The following is a 24,099-nucleotide window of genomic DNA, read 5'->3' as shown; positions in this document are numbered from 1 at the left end:
ATTTTGAGATCCATGACAATAAAATATCTTCAGAAAAATTGGAAAAAATTAAATTAAATACTAAATATTTGTCATCCTCGTACCTTCATAATAAGCCTAGCAATGGCAGAAATGTCAAAATCTGAAGAAACAAAAAAAAAAATAGATAAAGTGATAGAGAAATTACTAATTTTTTCTGTTTTTGATGAGTGGAAAAATAATGATTTTTCTCTCTCTGAGTTTTGGCGCCATTTGTATGCCAACCGTTCTCCGTTTCTCCCTCTTATGTACTAACCGTTTATCGATTTTTTAAAAAAAAATATGGATAAGGTTTATCTATTATTATTCTCCAAAATTTATTTATAAGATTACACTAATATATTATTATCATTAATTTAAGATGAACAATTGATGAAGATAAAAAAATATTTGTTTTAAAACAAATTTAAATGATCAAAACTAGTAAGATGATACTCGGATAAAATTTGTAACAATACTATTCTTTATTACTTCCTCTATTCCTAATTACTTGTTCATTTTGACAAAAAATTAAAAAAGGACAATTTTTTTTTTACCTACTATACCCTCAATTAATTAATTTGAAAAATGTAGATTTTCTTGAAAAATCTTAAGTTTTTAATTCATCAACTCCATAATTAATAGGGGTAAAATAGTAAACTCACTATGCCAATAATTGATTTTTTTATAGGTGTGACAATTCAAAAGTGACAAATAATTAGGGATAGAGGGAGTATTTCTTTAAAGAAACAAATAAACACATGAAACCCATGCTTGGATTAATAAAAATTTTGTCCAGAAAATAATAATCTGGTAAAAAAAATCTTGCAGTAATCATAGTAAGTGTTACAACCTTTATTAATCATCTGATTCCTCTTTTTAAATATAAATTCAGAGTCTTTAATAACTTCGATTGTAGAGTAATATTTGAATGGCTTTTCCATTTTTTAAAAAATAATCCTAATTAATTTTTTTTTAATTGTTTGTTAAATAGTTAATGTTAATTTAGCTAGAAAATTCGAACACTAACAGAAAACTAAAAAGATCCCGCTAACAGTCTAACCGCTTTTCTATTTTTTTCCCAACAAAACTTAATGAAATGAACAACCAAATGGAGGGGGACATAAAGGGCCTAACCTCCTTTTACATCTTAGGGTAAGAAAGATCCTATCCTATTAAGCAACTGATCCAGAGAGATCTTAACAAAACAAAACAACTATACTAATGAATTTAAACTACAATTGCTAATGCATATAAATAAAAGTATTCAAGGTGGATCAAATTTTCAGGTATTAGTCTTCTTGGCTCTTCTTCAAAAGGTGGGAAAATCCAATTTATTCATCCTAAGAAGACCTTTAGTCACTTCTAGAAGATCCTCTTCTTGCAAAAAAATCTTCGGGTCTTGAATTTGAGTGGCATATTTTGCTAGAGCATCTGCCACTTCATTTGCTTGTCTCTCTATAACAATGTTTAACTGTTATATTTTTGTGATTAATTAAGAGTATTATTTCATCAATGATACCTAGAATCCTCCAAGGAGGCTTACAAATTCCATTGATCATTTGAACTACTATCATATATGTAAAACATTACTGTAGTAACGTTTTAGGTATAAAACGTTTTTCACAATAACGTTTATTGAGAATTCAATTACGGGCCATCGAATCCAATCCTAAAAACTTAAAACGTTACTTACGAAAACGTTTCTTAAGAATCCAATCACGACCTTCGAATCTTGCAAATTTAGCTATAAAACGTTATTCACAGTAATGTTTTCCAGTAAAACAAATTAAAAAAAATCCCAATCGTAATTAAATTTAAGTGAATAGTTTTTATTAATGCAATTATGTTAATTTCTAGTTGTGGATCGATGTCCAATTGTGTTAATTTCCTTTCAGTTATCTACTGTAATGTAACTCAAATAATTAGCTTGATGCTCAAGGATGCTTTTTGGTAGTATCGTTTTCTTTTTTTACAATTAGCAATGACTTTAGTGTCATAAATTTTTCCCCTCAGGTGAATTCTTCTGATGTTAATAATAAGCCTTGTGCTCCTATTTTTGTCAAGTACACAACTAATACAAGATTGGTGTACATGATTTTTTTTTATTGAACTATTGAACGGATTTAGCAATGTATCTACTTAATGTGTTGACCTTAACTATAATCACCTCTGTCTAAGGAGAATAAAAATATGAAAGTAAAAAAATATAGAGAAAGAATGAGACCTCCCAATGGTTATTCTACTATAAAATTTGCAAACTATATGAATCCTCACTAACCAAATAGGCATCATATAACGTAATTTGTATCAGCTTTATATCATTAGCTGATTAGAGGTGGAAGTATAACCCCCATCTTAGCAAAATTACTTTCCATAACCATTGGAAAAACACAAACCATACCTCAAACTAAATAGATAATTACAAAATTACAAAAGTCTCCGGTGAGTAATAAACCATGCCTCAAACAAAGCTGCAAATTTTTCTGAAAAAATGACCAATTGGTCTTGATGTCCTTTCTCCTGGTTCTGAAAACATTATCCCTACAACAAAAGAAAGCAACAATCTTCAATTGCTTACTATATCACATGAAGAAGAACCAACATAAAACTCATCTCATACACATTCATGAAATCTCATACCAAAATTCTCAACATAAAATTCATCTCGTACACATTCATGAAATCTCATACCATCTCCTAATTTTAGAATGAGAAGTAAGAAATTCTATCGTCGTCCCAATCGAAAAAACTAACTTAACTTAGAAATGCTCAGATTGCTAATACTTCAAACAACTCGAAATGTTTGAGACTATACAATTAGTAATACTATTAAATAGCACTTTCACAAACTTGAAGAATTTAAGTTTAACTTCACAATTCAAATTTAAATACCATTACTAATAGAGTACTAAATACCACTATTCACAAACTTTGAAGGAATCACAACGTAATTACAAAAGGACGAGATATTATTTTAAGAATATACGCCCAACGACCACTTTGTAGCTCTCAAACAAGTATGACATGTGCTCGTATTCAAACAAAGTCGTGTTAGCTTTTTGCGCTACCTCAATAGCTCAATTCTGCATAAATTAGGAGTTAATAGAGAATTCTTGTCATATAATACATATCAAAAAATTATAAATAATGATATGATAATGTTTTTTTCTAAGCCAACTGAACACAATGTTGATTTTTAACTAGTTCTAAAACTACTTGCACAATGTTGATTTTTTGGCATGTGTTCTAAAAGCTTTTTGGCATATTAACAGAAGACAGGTCAGTTACACTTGCGCTAATGCAGCATATATACACCCTTCACAAAATATATGCAACTATATGAATCCTCACTGACCTTCCTAACCTTCAAAAGGGTTGTGACTACACCAAAATTTCAAGAACTTACTGACCTTCAAAAGGGCCATAAAATATGCTCTGTTCATTGTAGCTCAGATGAAGGGCTACCAATGCAGGTACTTTGTCAAAATCATAAATTCCATCCTACAGAAAACATCCTCCACAGATTAAATAAGACCCCAATTCCAAATCGTTGGGCCACAAATATTCACCTAGCACAAGCTATATGAATCTTCACTGATCATGTTTCTTCTGACCACCAAAAAATCTACCACAACCAATTATAGTAATTAATACACATGTCCCCAGGCCATCATATAAAGTAATTTGTATCAGCTATCCTCACTGACCAATGGTTCAGGCCATCATATAAAGTAAATGAAAAATAAATACACTAGAAGTTCTCTCTATATTCTATTGGCATCATAATCATTGTACAACGTAATGTGAAACTTCAGGTTCAGCCTGTCAACAAATCTTAGCACATTTAGTTCACTACTCTAAAGTTTCAAGTTTTAGTTAAGCTTAGATATAACAAAAACAATATAAATACAACAAGATAGAAATTCTAAAATTCAAGCATTCCTTCTACTATTTTGTAAGAAAAATAACATACCTCAAGGCTCAAACACAGAAAAATGAACTTGGTTCCAAGCTTTTCGGAAGATTTATAGCCATAATTTATCGTGAAACTCATTACAAAAAGAAAGCCCCAAAATTGATTTTGAAATATAAGAGCTACCGTTTATCCACGAAATGGAGTTTTGACCCATTCATTGTCTTTCTGTGTTTTTGTTCTTTCACACCTTCTCTTCTTCCACAAATTATCGGCCGGGAATGAAGTTGTGGGGGCTGAGAAATTTTTCAATTGTCGCTGCACAACAGTTTTTACAGCAAAAGGTTTGAAGGGGTTTTACAACAAAAGGTAATGGAATATTGAAGTTAATAAAAACAAAACGTCGTTTGGTTAAGAGATGTGGGCCTCTGTCACGTTTTAATCTAAAATAGTTACTGTCAATAACGTATATTTACTTAACGGCGATAATTTCTTTTTAATCAAATAAAGACTAAAACGTTACTCTGAAGTACGTTTATACTACTTTTGTAAAAAAAATTAAAAACGTATTAGTTAGGTGAATTGGTTTACTTGAAGAAGCAAGTAAACACAGAGTTAGTTAGAATGACAGTTAAGTTAGAATATCAAGTTAGGAAGTTAGTTATTCTGGTAGACTATAAATAAGAGAACTCTGTACATTGTAAAGTAACATTTTGGAAATAAAATCAGAGAATTACTCTTCTACTTCTATTCTTCTTCTTCCTCTCTAATAGACAATCTACTATTCTATTTTTGATTCATAAATCATCACATTCCCCAAAACATTTTCTTGGCTCTCTAATGGCGGCTATTAAAGATAATGAGTAGTTAAGTGGTTAATTAATTGTAGTTAAGTGGTTAATTAATTATAGTTAAGTCATTAATGTTCAATTAGTTACAGTTAGTTACAGAGTATTTTGTTAGTGATGTCAACAACCTGTATATATATATGCTTCATACAATTTATTGTATTCAGTTTTCCCAGAATGAAATACTAGAAGCTTTCAATTCTTTCTTCCTCTGATTTCAATATGATATCAGAGCTTCAGTGAATCAACAATTATTTGATCTAAGTTTACAATTCGATTGTGGAGTTTCTTCTGTAGAAGCAACAATGTGCAACAATGTCTGATACGACTGAAGAATCGGTAGCTGAAATTGATGTACCAGTAACACTGGAAGTGATTGAATCGAAGAAGAATCATCCTATCTATCTTCATCCGTCAGATACTCTTGGCAGTATTCTGACCAATGTTCAACTCACTGGAGCAGAGAACTACTCACCATGGAGTAGATCTATGGCAATCAACCTCAGGGCAAAGAGCAAATTTGGATTTGTCCTTGGAACTTGTAGGAAATGTGATTATACCCTAGAACTTGCAGAGCAATGAGAGAAGTGCAATGCCTTTGTACTTGCATGGATCATGAACACCACTTCGAATGAGCTATTGAGTGGGATCATCTATGCATCAGATGCTGCAATGGTGTGGGCAGATATGAAGGAGCGATTTGATAAAATTGATGGATCGAGAATCTATCAACTCCATAGAGAAATTTGCACAATTCACCAAGGGAATTCAACTATCTCAGCCTATTTTACCAAGCTACAATTAATGTGGGATGAATTTGATGCAATTGTACCCCCACCTTCCTGCATCTGTGAGAAATCCAAAAGCTATGTGGATCACATGCAGTATTTGCCATTGTTTGCCTTTCTAATGGGGTTGAATGAGACGTATGGACATGCACACAGTCAGATCCTAATGTTGAGCCCTTTGCCAAGTGTTGGTAAGGTATTTGCTATGATAATGGCAAATGAGAGTTAGAGATTCACTTCGAGCATTAAAATTGATTCATCAGTGAATAATGGGAGAGGAAATTACATTACTAAAAAGAAAGTGAACTAGAACCTATTTTGTGACTATTGTCAAATGTATGGTCATACTCAGAAAATCTGTTTCAAACTGGTTCGTTATCCTGGAAGTTCAAAAAGAGAGCACAAGGTGCAGAACACAACTACAATCAATCTAGAGGAATGCATTCAGCTAGATGAAAAGGTATTGCTAACAATGTACAGGTTGAAAAGGGTGATGATGAGTTGAGAAGTGATGTTTTTGGAGCAGTGAACACAATATCAAAACCTGAACAAAGTGCTTATGACTTTCATTCCATTCGCACTAACTTGCAGGCTCTTGCTGCTAGGCCTAACTACACTTCCAGTCGGTATGAGAAGATCATGAAGCTACTGAATGAAGAAGAGGATGCTGGAGCTGTAGATATGGCAACCATGATACTTTTGATGATATTGTCACATGTGCAGTGCCTAATAGAATAAGAGACAATGTAGCTGTCATGAGTGCAAGTAATACACATGATACAAATAAAAAAGGAAATAAATGTATAATTGATTCAGGGGCAACATGTCATATGACATCCAATCTAGCTAATTTGGATCATGTTAATGCATCTGATAAAATTCTAGGTAGGAGAGTATACGTACCTAATGGTCAGACCACCTCAGTTACTTATTCAGGCAGTTGTGGAGTGTTAGACAATGTATTGATAATGCCTGATTTTAAACATGACATGCTATCAATATCTCAGCTAACTAGGCAGTTGAAATGTTCTACATGCTTCTTTCCTGAGTTTTGTGTTTTTCAGGACCTCTCCAATGAAGAGGTGAAGGGGATTGGTAAGGAAGTTGATGATTTAAACTATTTTTCAAATCAATTCTCCCATGAAGGACCAGATAATAATAGTGACAAAGTAATGAAGAAAAAAACGGGAGGTACAAATGGCATGGTTTGGCACAACATGCCGGGTCATCCCTCTATTAAAGTACTCACACAATTGTCTTTAGTAGAAAATGAATCTGATGTTAGGATGTGTAATAATTGTCATGTATGTCCACTGGTGGAGCCAAGACTCGGGTTACAACAGTTGGAGGAGACTCAGAACATTTCCCAGTTGAGATGGGGCTGCACCAGGGATCTGTCCTAAGCCCTTTCCTATTTGCTTTGGTGATGGACGAGTTGACGCGGTCTATTCAGGAGACGGTCCCGTGGTGTATGTTATTTGCGGATGACATAGTACTGATTGATGAGACGCGGGACAAAGTTAATGTGCGGTTGGAGGTGTGGAGACAAACGCTGGAGTCCAAAGGGTTCAGGTTGAGTAGGACCAAAACAGAATATTTGGGGTGCAAATTTAGCGATGTGTTGGATGAGACAGATGTGGAAGTGAGACTTTCCGCACAAGTCATTCCTAAGAAGGAAAGTTTTAAGTATCTTGGGGCTGTAATCCAAGGGAGTGGCGACATCGACGATGATGTCACACATCGCGTTGGGGCTGCTTGGATGAAATAGAGGCTTGCCTCTGGAGTATTGTGTGATAAGAAAATTTCACCGAAACTTAAAGGTAAGTTCTACAGAGTGGTAGTTAGACCGGCCTTGTTGTATGGAGCGGAGTGTTGGCCAGTTAAGAACGCATATGTTCATAAAATGCATGTTGCGGAGATGAGGATGTTAAGATGGATGTGTGGGCACACTAGGAGCGACAAGATTATGAATGAGGTTATCCGGGAGAAGGTGGGAGTGGCCTCTGTGGTGGACAAGCTGAGGGAAGCGAGACTGAGATGGTTTGGACATGTGAAGAGACGGAGTGTAGACGCCCCAGTGAGGAGGTGCGAGGTAATGGTGGTAGAGGGTACGCGGAGGGGTAGAGGTAGGCCCAAGAAGTATTGGGAAGAGATGATTAGACAAGACTTGGCTATGCTTCACATCACCGAGGACATGACTCTAGATAGGAAGGAGTGGAGGTCGCGTATTAAGGTTGAAGGTTAGTAGGGTTAGCGGGTTGTCTTCCCTTGCGAGGGTTTGGGTTGTTAGCGTTTGGAGCAGTCCTAGCCTTATGCTGTTTACTGCGTTTCACTCTCTCTATATCTTTCTTGTTATTGTCTCATTTGTTGATTATACGCTATCTTTTGTATTGGCTGTTATGTTTGCATATATCTCTCTTGTCACTTAGATTTGATGTTCTTGAGCTGAGGGTCTCTTGGAAACAGCCTCTCTACCTCCACGAGGTAGTGGCAAGGTCTGCGTACTATTTACCCTCCCCAGACCCCACCTAATGGGATTTCACTGGGTTGTTGTTGTTGTTGTATGTCCACTGGCAAAGCAAACTAGGCTTCTATTTCCAATCAATATGTCTCAGACTAGCAATGTGTTTGATCTAATTCACCTTGATGTATGGGGACCTTATAGATTTGCTACACATAATGGTCTTAGATATTTTTTTTGACTATTGTAGATGATAAATCAACGATGACTTGGTTATTCTTACTGAAATTGAAAAGTGATATTTTTGTGGTGTTGAAATCTTTTCTAGTATTGGTCAGTAATCAGTTTCAACAGAGAATGCAATATCCTTCTATCTTCTTTGGGAATCATCCATGAAAGCAGTTGTCCACACACTCCACAGCAAAATGGAGTAGTAGAAAGAAAGCACATGCACATACTTGAAGTGGCCAGAGCATTAACGTTTCAAGGGTCTATCCCTATCAAGTTTTGGGGAGAATGTGTCACAGTAACTGTGTATTTGATAAATAGGATATCTACTGAGGTTTTGCAGGGACAGTCACCTTATTAGTATTCCACAGTACCATGCCTAAACTTGATCATTTAAGGACAATGAGTTGCCTAGTCTATGCAACTACACTTGTTAATGAGAATAAGTTTTCTCCTTGTTTGTGTCATGATGGGCTATGCATCTACTCAGAAGGGGTACTTGTTATACAACTTGAGTCTCAAGAAGTTTATATATAGTAAGTAGAGATGTGGTCTTCAAAGAGCATATGTTTCCTTTTAGTAAGTTGCAGGACAAACACATGCCACCTTTTGTTAGACAAGTGTTTATTGATGATGAGTTGCTTGACACACCTGCAGTTACTGATATTCATGATCTTGATCATGTTGTTCCTGATGATGCACATCAACAACTTGATCATGATACATCAATATAAGCAATATAGAAAGAAAAAAATGAAAGAACATGCTCCATTGATGCTATTGATCCAGGTGTACCAAATGCTATACCATATATGACTTGTGGCAGTTGGATGAAAGATTATATTACTAATGCAATTGATTCTGCTGCACACCCTCATTCATTAGCTAATTACATGACATACAAGAACTTGTCTCCTTCTTATCAAGCTTTCTTAAGTGAAATGTCTGCTGAAATAGAACCAATAACCTATGAGGGGGCTATCAAGGATCCTAGGTGGGTGGAGGCCATGAAACAGGAGATCACTGCACTGTAGGATAATGGTACATGGAGTGTTATGAAGTTGCCACCAGAAAAGAGTGCTATAGGATGTAAATGGATGCTTAAAATTAAGTACAAGGCAAATGGAGAAGTTGACAGGTTCAAGGCTAGACTTGTAGCCTAGGGTTATAGCCAAACTAAATGGATCGACTATCAAGAGATATTTTCACCAGTGGTGAAGATGGTGACTGTGAGGACTATTATTGCCATACCAGCAGCTGAGAGCGGGGTGGTATACCAAATGGATGTGTTCAATGCATTTTTATGGGGAGATTTGATAGAAAAAGTATACATGGAACTTCCTAAAGACTTTTCTAGTAATGGGGATAAGCAAGTCTACAGACTCATCAAGTCATTATATGGCCTCAAGCAAGCTTCCAGACAGTGGAATGAAAGCTCACTGATGCATTGACTAAAACAAGATACATACAACGTCAGCTAGATCATTATTTATTTACAAAAGGAAAAGGTTCAACATTGGTGATTGTGCTTGTATATGTGGATGATTTGTTAATCACAGGAAATGACTACAGTTTGATACAAGAAACTAAAAGGGTGTTGCACTACCATTTCAAGATTAAGGATTTAAGTGAATTAAAGTACTTCTTGGGCATTGAGTTTTGCAGATCAGCCCAGGGTATTATCATGATCCAGAGAAAATATGCATTGGAGTTGATTTATGATGCTGGTGTAACATGACTACAAGAGCAAGAGCTTCAACCACTCCATTAGAGTGTAATATCAAGCTCACAAATGCTGACTTCACTCAAGATGGTAATGATGAGTTATTTGCTGATATATGAAGGTATCAAAGGATGATTGGAAAGTTATTGTGTTTGACTAATACTAGACCATACATAACATTCTCAGTGCAATGTTTAAGTCAGTTTATGCAAAAGCCAAAGATATCTCACTAGAATGCAACTTTGAGGGTGGTTAGATACATCAAAGCAACACCAGGTTTAGGACTGCTCATGAGTTCTGAGAAGCAGCCACACTTAGTTGGCTTTTGTGATGCAGATTGGGCATCATGCCCAAATACAAGAAGATCTATTACTGAAAACTTATTGAAGTATGGAAACTCACTCATTTCCTGGAAATCTAAGAAGCAACATACAGTCTCTCGAAGCTCTACAGAGGCAGAATATAGAAGTCTTGCTACACTTACAACTGAGGTAGTTTGGCTACACAATTTATTCAAGGAATTGGGGTTCACTATAGATAATCTTGTAACAATTTACTGTGACAGCAAGACTGCAATACAAATAACAACCAACCCAGTTTTCCATGAAAGCAAAACATAGTGAAATTGATTGCCACTTTATCCGGGAAAGAATTCAACAAGGATTGATCAAGACATGTTACATCAACACTAAGGGTGTGTTTCGTATAAAGGAAAACATTTTCCGAAAAATATTTTCCAATTTTCTCATGTTTGGTTGGGTTAAATGTTTTGGGAAATGTTTTCCAAATCAACTCATTTTCCTCAAATTTAAGGACTTTCCTTCAAAACTTAAGGAAAACATTTTTCAAAACTCCCTTCCAAGTTCAAATTACAATTTTTTTTATAGAAAAAATCAATTTATTTTGTCTTTACTCTCAAACTAGCCCCCAACCCCCTCCTCCCCCCCCCCCCCCAAAAAAAAAAAAAAAACAACTCATTTTAAAAAAATGTTTTTAACTTCAATTTTTTACCCTACCCTCAACCCTAACCCCAACCCCCTACCACCACCACCCCAAAAAAAATATTAAAAGTTATTTCTAATTTCAAGTTTTTATTTTTTTACCCCCACCCGCTACCCTCGCTCCCCTCCACATCAGCCCCCCACCCCCTTCAAAAAAAAATTTAAGTTAGTTTTTAAAAAAAAATTTCAACTTCAAAAGTTTATTTTTTCACCCCGATCCTCGACTCCCCCCCCAAAAAAAATATAATTTAAGCTTCTTTTAAAAAAATATTTTCAACTTCAGAATTTCATTTTTTCAACTCTACCCTCGACCCTCCCCACCCCCCCACCCCCACCCCCAAAAAAAATTTTAAGTTTGTTTTTAAAAAATATTTTCAACTTCAAATTTTTGTTTTTCACCCCTACTCTCGACCCTTCCCCCGCCAGCCCCCTTACCACCCCCCTCCCCCCCAAAAAAATTAACTTCGTTTTTAAATAATATTTTTAATTTCAAAAATTATTTTCAACTCTAGTAAAAATAAAAGATGTTTCTCAAAAACGTTTTTCATTCATAAATCAAACACTAAAATTTTTTTTCGGAAAATATTTTGTACTCACCAACCAAACATGAGAAAATAAGTCAAAATGTGATTCGGGGGACTATATGTGGAGCAATTCAGCATAAATTGATATCAATACCTGAGAAAAACATTTTCCTTCCTACCAAACACACCATAAAGATCAACAGGCCAATATATTGACTAAGGCCTTTTTTTTTTTAGTTAAATTTTCAGTTTCATTGATATAAAGAAAGAGTTACATCATTGGGCCTAATGCCCAAGTCCAAACAGCCGAAGTATTAATAAAGCAAGTAGTAAAGAAAGGGCCTATTTTCGGACATTGTCCTTGTATTTCTCCCAGCTCATCACTTTCCATTAGCTTAGGTTTCCTAATTGCCTCCTTTTCATCATCTCCTCGCCCACCTGCAATGCTCCCGCCGTGGTTGAACCACCATCTGCTCTGGATTGCATTCTTGCTCTCAGCTGACAATAGTAAGAATACTTTTCATCTCGCTCTCTTTTGCTTCTGAACTCCTTGTTCTGACATCTTCCCCTTAGGGAGGTCACAACATGATCTTTTATTGTCCAGGCTAGGTGTCTTGAATATCTTCAATACATCCAGCTTGAGGGGTAGTATCAAAGATAGTGACTAGTTAAGTGGTTAATTAATTGTAGCTAAGTCATTAATGTTCAATTAGTTACAGTTAGTTACATATAGTTAGTTACAAAGTAGTTTGTTAGTGATGTTAACAACCTGTATATATATGTGCTTCATACCATTCATTGTATTCAGTTTTCCCATAATGAAATAGTAGAAGCTTCCAATTCTCTCTTCCTCTGATTTCAATAGCGGCTTAGGTCACTGTGATAAAAAATCTTGAAGTCTATTTGCAACATGGATCTGGTAAGCAACCTATTACAAATTTTGAAGAATTGCTTGCTGCAACAGCTTACAAGAAGTTACTTCAATACTAATGAAATTGATGATTAGAGGGTATAGAATTGATGAATTGACAAATTCTGAAATTTCTGTTCTCCAGCGATTAACATAGGTTTTGCAACTTTGATAATTATGATTTCAATTTTGGTATATTAAGATAGGTAAGTTTAGTGTATTGTATGAATATCATTGTATTTATGACATTGGAGAATTAAATCTAACCCTAGGCTTGAATTGACATCAAGATTTGAGTGAGTTCTTGGGTTAAGCCTGAAAGTTTTTTTCTTTTGGTGCGTAAACTTCAATACTTGTGAAATTTGATGATATGACTTCTTGAATGTCAATATATTGCTAGTTATGAATTTGAATTTTGAGTCTTGAATTAAGGCGTCTGTGTGTCCATGAACTATTCGGGTCCTTGTCTTCTGTCTCTGTTTTTATTCTACTTCTCCTTTTCTTTATTGATGCAGTACAAAATTATAGTTTTCCTTTATATTATTACTAGTAGTGTTGCAGTGTTCTCCAGTTGAAAATTCCTTCAGTTTCTTGTAAGTTACTACTGTATGTTGTTGCAATTTATGGATGCATTTATCAAATAAGATATCCCTTTGTTTATGAATAACTTCTTAAAATTCTATTGATTAAACTTGACCTTAGCTTCATATGTATCTTTTTATGTTGAAGTTTAACTTCTTCTTTTTTTCTCTTTTCTCTTGCCTGCTGACAGACGAGAGTGAAAAAACAGAAACAGCATAGGAAAGCTTTGAAGTTTTATACAGCTTGTTTTGGGTTTAGAGAGCCGTTTCAAATCCTCTGTGATGGAACATTGGTGCATTATCTTGTTGGTAATGGCATAACACCTAATACTGCATTGGAAAATAGTCTTGGCGCCACAGTTGAACTTTTTACAACCAGGTTTATTTCAACAGCTCCATTTGTCTCTTTTCAACAGCTCCATTTGTCTCTTTTCTGCTATGGTCTTTACATGATCTAACTTTGTTTGCACAAAAGTTACATATGTTTCGATTTTAAACTGTTTGGTCACTTCCTGTCTCCTCTTTCCTTCAGATGCATTCTTTCGGAGTTGAAGAACCATGGGAGTCCCGAAGCACTGGAAGCAGCTAAAAATCTTTGTACTGATGCACGGTTAGCCATTTATTCTCTTCTTCTTGATGGCTTCTCTCAAGAGCAGGATGTGTGTTGCTTCAGTTCTCAGGACATTCTTTTGAGTTATGCCACATCTTACTCTATTGCAGATGCGGCCATGAGACACAGAAAAGTGCTGAAGATTGCATAACTGAAGTAATTGGGCAGAACAATGCTCAAAACTTTTTTGTTGCTACTCAAGATGGTGATTTGCGTGGAAGTCTTCGAAAGGTATTTGAACTTACTTTCCTCGATTATAATGTCCTATATGTATTGTAATATCGTCATATCACTTACTAAAACATGTGAACTGGAAAAATCCCATATTTTAGGATGTCTTATCAGAAAACTCTTCGGCAACTACTTAGTGTAATAGTGTTGCATCCATTTCAAAATGCGAAACTCGCAATCTCTGACTTTTGTCAGTAGTCAAAAGATTTTTAACTATCTAAGTGGGAAGTGGTAAAACCAAGAGATCTTTGTGGGAAGTGGTAAAAACAAGAGATCTTTGTGCATCTACAGGACTATATTGTGGCATGTGGGACTAAGATGATAAAACTGTAAAATATTTCTGTAGATTTTATGTACTCGCGAGGGAGTGACCAGAATCTATTTTGTATCTGTAACTCTTATAGCTTGTTTGTAAGATTAACAATCAAAAGTGCTTATTTTTTTCCTAAGTGTGTATTTTAGAGGTTTGAGGTGTTTTACCATACTTTTAGGAAAAAAAATTAAGTGCTTTTAAGTAGCAGTAGAAGCTGAAAACAGTAGCTTTTTCCCAAAAGCACTTCTGAAACCACGACCAAGCACTAATTGCTGTTCTAATATTGACAGAAGTGCTTTTCAATTTGATTAACTAAAGCACAAACTGCTACTCCAAAAATTACTTTTCCAAAAAGCACTTATCACAAAAAGCACTTCTCATAAGAAGGATATTTGAAAAGCTTGGGCAAACAGGTATTACTTTAAAATGAACCTGAAAGACCTCCAACATTTAGGAGAACAATTTATTATGTATATGCCAACTGGCTTTTCTCCTGTTTTTTCTGACCTTTGTTTCCCCTTTCCTGAACCTGGTAGATACCTCGTGTGCCCCTAATATCTGCTCTGGGGAAGGAATTATTTCTCGGAAAACCTTCATCATCTCAACGTCAGTTTGCCAAATCTTCTGAAGAAGAACGTCTTCATATAACTGACCTGGAGGCTCAGATTATCAATACAAATGTTGAGAGCAAGGATAAAGTTCGCAAGAGAAAGAGAGCTAAGGTTAGGGTTCATAATATATTCTTATTTTCCCTTGCACAACTTAAAATTTAACTTGTTGCTTCTCTCATTCTATTAGCTTGTGTGCAAATTGTGATCCTTAAGCTCTGAACCAAAGGTTTTTTCTTTCTCTACGCTAGATGGCTGGACATATATTCGAAATAAGAGGTTATATTTTTTTGTATAAGTGTGATATTATTTCTTATAAGTATACTTCTGCATTTAACGGTTGCTGTGTGCATATCCCTCTCTTAATTGAGTTGAAAAAGATTGAGTGACGGAAATGAATGTATTATGTTTTAAGTGAATTGTTTTGCCTGTTGTTCCTCTAAATTGATCAAGTTGGACCATATTTACTTATATAATATATGTTTCATGGATGTTATTTCCATAATGCATGTTTAGCTGGACACGTTCCTGAATGACTCTATGGTTTATGCCTTCCCTTCTACAGGGTCCAAATCCACTTTCAGTACTCAAGAAGAAAAAGAAGCCCGTGGTTACAAATGATAAGAAGTTGAATAATGATGAGGGAAGTGTGAAAAGGAAGAGGATAAGGAGGAGAAGGAAGACGTCACAGAAAGATGTTGTTGAAGGCATCCACCAGTAAAAGGACAAGAGGGAAAAAGGGTTGCTTTTCTTGATTCTCTATGGTACTGTGAAGTTTTTTTGGACTTTTTGTTGGTGAAAACTGAAAAACCATAGATTAGATGGTTGGTTGACTTGCTTTGTAGGTTCTGTCTTTACTAGTAGCAGCACAGATTACAAGCAACCAAAAGAGACTGAAAAATTAAACAGGGGATCAACTAGTTCATCAAATTGAAAGATTGTTAATGGCTTCACTTAGTTACAACATTATCTGTTGGATTTTTGTCTGTCTGTGTTGCTAGATTCTCGCTAATTAAGCAAGGCATATTTAGGAAATGCTTATGGCTTTAATTAATTTAGTTTAAGGCCTTCAAAGCAAATGCTAATCATGAAAAATAATACTATATCATTAATATAAATTAACACTTTATAATAAGTTAGTTAATGAAGTACTTGTAGTTATTTGTACGAAAATAACATCACACATAATGAGATCTGAAGAATAGTGTATACAAATCGTAAGGTAAAAATATTATATCCGATAGATTCCTAACTCAAGGAAAAAATAGTTCAAAACAATGTGGAAAAATAAATATAGACTTTGAAGGAGTTAGAACAAAATATTATAAAAAGAATGACAAAATTTTGTACAATACAACAAAATAGTACGATAAATACAATACAAGAAACAACAATTAAAAACCAGATGAGTGATCCTATGACTGCTAATAAGCGGTATGATGCTCTATTATACCTACTAATTTTCTATCTTAATTTGTGTCTTCCGTAACCTTTTATCTATTGAAGATGAGTTATTATTGGAATTATTTGTTTTGCACCAAAAACAAATTTTAGTACAAATACTCATTGAAGAATTTGTTTTGTACCAAAAATATTATGCTACGTATATTTTAAAATATTTTTTAAATACGCATATCATGCATAGACTACATTAATATAAACATTTCACCATTCCGCTCATATAATAGTTATGAGTAGCTTATAATGCATATTTAAAAACTCATGTGTTAATTACTAACAAATAAATTGTTATGTAAATGTAATTGCTATGCAATGAATAATAATACAGGATATATTACGAGGAACTTTCGCATATAGGCACTCAAAAAAAGTTTAATTATGCTTCCTAGCTATAGTTTGCTAATTACGATTCGTAGCTACATGTTATAGGGAGGAGAGTGGTGAGCAGGACTAGGAGAGGGAGGAGAGAGGTGAGCGAGAGAGGGAAGAGAGTGGGAGAAAAGTGAATTGTATATGTATATCAGTTAGATAATGTATATTATACATATGTATTTGTAAATTCTGGTGAGAGAGATTGGGAGAGGGAGGAGAGAGGCGAGCGAGATTAGGAGAGGGAGGAGATATGCGAGCGAGAGAGGATAATGATTTTAATAATTTGCATCTCGTTTGTATAATTCACAGGTACGTTTGTATAATTCGCGTGTTTTTGTATAATTGAGTAATATAAAGTTTGAACTTATACAAATATTATAAAACTCGAAATAACAAATTGATACAAACATAAACATATGAACTTTAAACAATTATACAAAATATATATCATACAAATTACATTATATAAATTATTGTATAATGTAATTTATATAATATAAATTACATTTTATAAACATGGGTTCAAGGTTTGTTGAATGCGGTTTTAAGTAGAAGTATTCATGGAATGGGATTCCCTATAGAGGTGTAAAACCGAATCTTATGGTTTCGATATATCCATCTCATAATTATGACCGTGTGAATTAGAGATTAGGCATGAATACAGGAAGAGCATGAGATTTGACTTAGACGTTTGTAAGAGTAGTCATATACTTTAGAGGGAGCTAATGAACTGTAGTAATAAGAAAAGAGAGCATAGTTAAGAAGTGTGGCTAAGATGAAAAGCTACCAGTCATACCACTCAAGTCATAGTATTCATATTCTTACCCAATGTCTGCATACCCTTGTATTATGTCATGGCATGTAATCTTTGAAATATTATGTGAGCATCGTGTTAAGTGTGCTCGAGTCCAGTTTAAAAACTCTTTGTATAAATCAATTCCGCCTGTGTTAGTAGGCAAGTTTAAAAGTCAGAGATAGTAAGAGTAACTCCTTTTCATTCTCAGTCCAACCGTCATTTGAGGACGAATGATCCCAAGGGGAGATATTGTAACACCGTGAAAATTTCTAAATTAAGATTTGAATTATACAAAATGTAATTTATATTATACAAAAAGATTGAATGTATATAATGACAAAACTGAAAAACCACAAGAAATCATCGTCATATACAAATACAAATCAAACAAAGAATTGTTAATTGTGAATTATACAAATGTGGTGAATTATACATATACAAATGTGGCTAATTATACAAACTAGAAGTCAGCCCACATAATTAATGGTTAATGTTAGTTGCGAGTGGTAATTATAGCAAATTATAGCTATGATGAGTAATTAAGTAGTATAAGTTTGCTTAACTGCGTAATTTTTCCTACTTTATATGACTTTTGACAAGCTATAATGTATAACAATGTATACTTCCCACGACTTTTGATTATTTTTTAAGTAAATAAAACAATGCTATATTTATTGTAAACTAATATTTTTATTGTATATATTTAAAACTAGCCCTATTAAATTTATAGGGCTTAATTACCGTTTAATTCACTATCGATGATTTATGCAAACATCTTTTTGTGGCCATTACACACAAAACAATAGATCTCCTTCTAACATTTGCATGCAATTATTTACAAAATGTTAGATCGTGATCTTACATACACTCCTAAGTTTTCAATTTGTTGAAAATGGATTCCATACGTCTAAAAGTATATATCATAAAATGAGGATCATTTACTAAAATAGTTATTCTAGGAACAATATGACGAAAATTTGACGTTTACTAATACAATATATGATTCAATAAATAATAACATTGTTAGAAAATGCAACTTTAATTACCCTCATTATGATCAAATAGCTATACAAAATTTTGTTTAGATTCTTGAACACGCAAAGTATTCGAACAAGTTCACACTAATTATTTAAATAAAAATATGTGGATTTAAATAAAGATCCAACTTTATTTGAAATGAATAATTATGGAACGTCGAAATATCTATTGTTTGGCGTTCTTGAGAAATCAAAATTGGAAGCTTAAGAATTAAACGGGAACAATCGATAGTCGAGGTGTGTGTTTTGATAAATAGTACATGTATAGTTTAGGTATGAAACTCGAAAAATTTGAGTGAATTTGTTTTTGGCCCTTAACAACAAACTGTTAGAATGTATGCGTCCGCCAGTGATCACTGGATCAGGTCCCCTACAGAATAATAGTGCAGAAAATAAATAACTCAAAGTAAATCAAACACAAAGATTTATGTGGAAACCTCCTTACTCAAGTGAGATGAAAACCACGACCTGTACTCACAAGATTTCAACCCAAACTCCATTTCACTCAAAACAGAGCAAACTTTCAGATTACAAATTCTTGTAACCTAGGAATTAAACTCTTAATCCCTTCCCCCTTACAATAACAATTCTACTACAAAGGAAACTAAGCAATAACTCTATTGCCCACTAAATCAACTAACTATAGTTGATCTAGACTTCAAGAACCCAACACGGCTAACTCTAGCCATCGACTACAAATCTCAAAGATAGAAACATAAACAAGCAGAGACTCTGCTGCACCCACACATCAACTAACTCTAGTTGACACTCCTAGGCAACTCTACCCAAGAGAACATCAAAACAATGATGTAAATAGGCTTAACTAAAACATAGATGATTCGACTAACTAACTCTAGTTTATACGACTTAAACTAAAGACTTAGACAAGCACCAGATCCACTATCATTTGGGGCGTAAGCTTTGAGCATAAAGACGTAAGCTCGGGGGCAAAAACATACTCCCTGGGCGTAATTTTTTTTTGAACTTTTTTCGCCCTATATCACATTTTTTATTATTGGTATATTGATATTTCTCAAATAGTAATTATAATACTTTTTTCTGCATTATTGTCTATTAGTATCCATCTCAAATAAAAATCATAATACTTTTTGTATATATACTATAGCTTATTTATTAAATTTATTTGTAAAATCATTAAAAGTTTTACTATTGCTTATTTTCTTAAGTAATAAAATTATAAAATTGAATATACATGAGATTACGCCCCATAGATCCATGAGACTTACGCCCTGTATCTCGGGGCTTACGCTTCACCCTGTACTGTCTAAAACGTCTCGCCTCACGCCCCACCATTTAAAACGCTGGTGAATTTTATGGCCTATTTATGGATGTTCCCAATTCACCAATTTTTTTATACCTTTCTCTAAGTCTTTTACTTCTCTCATCAAACTACTCATGCAAAATCCTATTGAGCACAAACAAATGTTGATATGGCAGGTGACCTTTATAACAGGAAATCCACTACTGGATATTTGTTTACTTTTTCAGAGGGAGTTATATCATGGCGGTCGAAGTTGCAGAAGTGTGTTGCACTATCTACAACTGAAGTTGAGTATATTGCGGCTACTGAAGCCGGCAATGAGATGATATGGCTAAAGCGATTTCTTCCAGAGCTTGGTTTGCATTAGATGGAGTATATTGTCTATTGTGACAGCTAGAGTGCAATAGACTTGAGCAAGAACTCCATGTACCATACAAGGACAAAACACATCGACGTCAGATATCATTGGATTCGTGAGCAAGTGGAGAGTGAATCACTTCACGTTAAAAAGATTGACACAAGTGAAAATCCTGCGGATATGTTGACTAAGGTGATACCGAAAGACAAATTCGAGTTATGCAAAGAACTTGTGGGTATGAGCTCTCTCTAAAGAAATTGAGATACCTCCTTCTGGTAAATGGGACTGGAGGGGGAGATTTGTGGAGTCCATCCCATATTTTTTGGTCAACTTTTGCTACTCAATTGCTACAAGTAATTGTTAAAAAGGATAAATGATAAGAGTTGAAAATAAAAGATTTGGTGGTTGACAAATTGGTAAGATTTGCAATCCTTTGGACTTTGCTATATTTGCCTATGTCATTAGTGACATAGGCATGTTTTTCTCCTTCTATAAATAGAGCATTCTTGCTCATTTGTAGAACACACCAACTTAGAGAGAAAAAAAACCATTTTGAGAGCAAAGTGAGGTATTCCATAGACTATATAAGAAAAATAATCTGTGAAAAAAATAGAATGTGAGCAATATTTTAATAAGGTGGAATCAAAAGAGTGTTAATCCTTTTGAGTGTGTAGTAGTCACTTTGAGTATTGTAGTCGTGACTACACGGTGTAAAATTCTTTACTATAGTGATATCAGTTGCTCCTCTTGGCCCGTGGTTTTTCCCTTATTTAGAAGGGTTTCCACGTAAAATTCTTTGTGTCATTATTTTCTCATTTTATTTCCATTATTTTGACCATATATATTTTTATGTTAGTCTGCGTTTTCCCAACAAATATATCAATTGAAAGTCAACTAAGCGACTAGTCGTAGACATTAAAATTTTATGGACTCTACATTCAATTTGAATTGGGATTCTACAAAGTGTGTTCAATTTCAATTAGGATTCTTGGAGTCTACTTAATATTAAACCCTAGTTATTTTAGAAAAGAAAAGAAAATAAAGGGAGGGAGAAACTACCTGTGCAGAGCGTCGTGGAACCAAGCTAATTCGTGTTAAGGTAAGAGGCTTAACTCTATGTCCATAAAAATAAATTCTAGTGTATTTTAGTGATGAGAATTAGATGAACATGAATTGTGATAGGAGTGGCGACAATTCTTTGGGGAGACAATTCTGACAACATCATTAATTGGATAAGAATGAATTAGATGATTAGAGGGTATAGAATTAATGAATTGATAAATCTGAAATTTTAATTCTCCAGCGATTAACATAGGTCTTGCTTGCAACTTTGATAATTATCGCATTATGATTTCTTAAAATTTTAATGAATTGAACTTGCCCTTACTTTCATATGTATTGCTTATCTTTTTATGTTGAAGTTTTAACTTTTTTCTCTTTTATCTTGCCTGGTGACAGATGAGAGTGAAAAAACAGAAGCGGCATAGGAGAGCTGTAACGTTTTACAAAGCTTGTTTTGGGTTTAGAGAGCCGTTTAAAATCTTCTGTGATGGAACATTTGTGAATTATGTTGTTGGTAATCGCATAACACCTGATACTGCATTGGAAAATATTCTTGGCGCCACAGTTAAACTTTTTGTAACCAGGTTTATTTCAACGTCTCTTTTCTTCTGCTATGGTGATCTAACTTTGTTTGCACACAAGCTAAATATGTTTCGATTTTAAACTGTTTGGTCACTTCCTGTCTCCTCTTTGCTTGCAGATGCGTTCTTGCGGAGTTGAAGAGCCTTGGGAAATCTGAAGCACTGAATGCAGCTAAAAACCTTTGTACTGCACGGTTAGCGATTTATTCTCTTCTTCTTGCTGGCTGGCTCTCTCAAGAGCAGGATGTGTGTTGCTTCAGTTCTCAGGATATTCTTTTGAGTTATGCCACATCTTACTCTATTGCAGATGCGGCCATGAGAGGCGGAAAAGTGCTGAAGATTGCATAACTGAAGTTATTGGGGAGAACAATTCTGAACACTTTTTTGTTGCTACTCAAGATGCTGATTTGCGAAGAAGTCTTCAAAAGGTATTTGGACTTACTAAACTCGATTTATATATGTATTGTAATATCAGTCATATCACTTATTACTAAAACATGTGAACTGGAAAAATCCCATATTATGGTTCACTAGTTGACCTTAGCATGTGGGACTAAGATGATAAAGCTGTAAAATATTTCTGTCTCCTTCTGGGGGTAAGATTAACAGTTCCACACTGTTTGGCAATTTGAATGGTATTTTATGTACTCGCAAGGGATTGACCAGAATCTATTTTGTATCTCTAACTCTTATAGCTTCTCGGGAGTCAAAATTGCTGATTTTTTTCCTAAGTGCGTATTTTAGAGGGTTGAGGTGTTTTACCATACTTTTAGGGAAAAAATTAAGTGCTTTTAAGTAGCAGTAGAAGCTGAAAACAGTAGTAGCTTTTTTCCCAAAAGCACTTGTGAAACCACAACCAAGCATAAATTGCTGTTCTAATATTGACAAAAGTTCTTTTCAATTTGATTAACTAAAGTACAAACTGCTTACTTTTTCGAATAGCACTTCTCAAAATAAGGATATTTCAAAAGCTTAGGCAAACAGGTGTTACTTTATAATGGACCTGAAAGACCTCCAACATTTAGGAGAATAATTTATTATGTATATGCCAACTGCCTTTTCTCCTGTTTTTTCTGACCTTTGTTTCCCCTTTTCGTGAACCGGGTAGATACCTGGTGTACCCGTAATTTTTGCTCTGAGGAATGCATTATTTCTCGAACAACCTTCATCATTTCAACGTCAGTTTGCCAAATCTGCTGAAGAAGAACGTCTTCATATGACTGACCTGGAGTACAATATGCTTAGACAAATGAAAAAGAGGAGATTGTCGTCCGATGACAAACAAGGGGATTCTTCCGTTGCATCTGAGGAAAAGATAATTGATGTTTCACAGGCTCAGATTATCAATACAAATGTTAAGAGGAATGGAAGTGATGTCAAGGATAAAGTTCGCTTCAAGAGAAAGAAAGCTAAGGTTAGGGTTCATATATATTCTTATTTTCCGATCCCTTGCACAACTAAAAATTTAACTTGTTGCTTCTCTCATTCTATTAAAATACTGTTGTTTAGGAACAAATTCTCCACTTTCATGTGAAACGTTTCATGAATGATTGTTAGGATACAAAAGTTACTCCGAAAGTTGCTTGATTCATAAAGAATGATTTTTCTTCATCTAGATTGATAAGTATCTTTTTATTTTAGCTTGTGTGCAAATTGTGATTCTTAAGCTCTGAACCAAAGGCTTTTTCTTTCTCTAAGCTAGATGGCTGGACATATATTCGAAATAAGAGGTTATATATTTTTTTGTATAAGTGTGATATTAATCTTATAAGTATACTTCTGCATTTAACGGTTGCTGTGTGCATATCCCTCTCTTAACTTTGAGTTGAAAAATATTGAGTGACGGAGATGAATATATTATGTTGTAAGTGAATTGTTTTGCCTGTTGTTCCTCTAAATTGATAAAGTCGGACCATATTTACTTATATAATATATGTTTCATGGATGTTATTGCCATAATGCATGTTTAGCTGAACACGTTCCTGAATGACTCTATGGTGTATGCCTTCCCTTCTACAGGGTCCAAATCCACTCTCAGTACTCAAGAAGAAAAAGAAGTCTGTGGATACAAATGATAAGAAGGTAAATACAGATGAGGGAACTGTGAAAAGGAAGAGGAAAAGGAAGAGAAGGAAGACCTCACACGAAGATGTTGTTGTTGAAGGCATCCACCAGTAAATCTTTTGCCCGACTGGCTTAATGATGATCTATTAAGTTATAAGTGAAATGCTGATGCTGATGCTGCATCGTAATGAGATAATTTTCTCTAGAGCACCATATAACTGAAGACACATGAGTTATTTCGCGAAAGCGCCAAAATACAATGTAGAAATTGTTAATTGCTTTAGAGTTTACATGATCTGCTGTTTTTCTCTTAGAACTTCCAAGAATTGATAATGGTTGATTTTAAA

General features: G+C 34.4%; 1 protein-coding gene across 1 annotated transcript; it reads left to right on the top strand.

Moving 5' to 3' along the window:
• Positions 1–9,972: 9,972 nt before the first annotated feature.
• On the top strand, positions 9,973–23,866 carry LOC125806965 (uncharacterized). Its single transcript, XM_049486714.1, has 15 exons — positions 9,973–10,051; positions 10,298–10,452; positions 13,169–13,356; positions 13,510–13,587; positions 13,698–13,818; positions 14,668–14,853; positions 15,305–15,446; positions 19,864–20,043; positions 20,238–20,320; positions 21,504–21,691; positions 21,808–21,882; positions 21,996–22,116; positions 22,797–22,920; positions 23,023–23,102; positions 23,708–23,866. Exons 1-15 carry the CDS (start codon positions 9,973–9,975, stop codon positions 23,864–23,866), a joined length of 1,959 nt encoding a protein of 652 aa, XP_049342671.1.
• The last annotated feature ends 233 nt before the right edge of the window (positions 23,867–24,099 follow it).

Source organism: Solanum verrucosum, unplaced genomic scaffold (assembly GCF_900185275.1).
Source record: "Solanum verrucosum unplaced genomic scaffold, falcon-dt-bn FXZP01000196.1, whole genome shotgun sequence".
Taxonomy (NCBI): Eukaryota; Viridiplantae; Streptophyta; class Magnoliopsida; order Solanales; family Solanaceae; genus Solanum; species Solanum verrucosum.
This window is presented reverse-complemented; position numbering and strand designations above follow the sequence as displayed.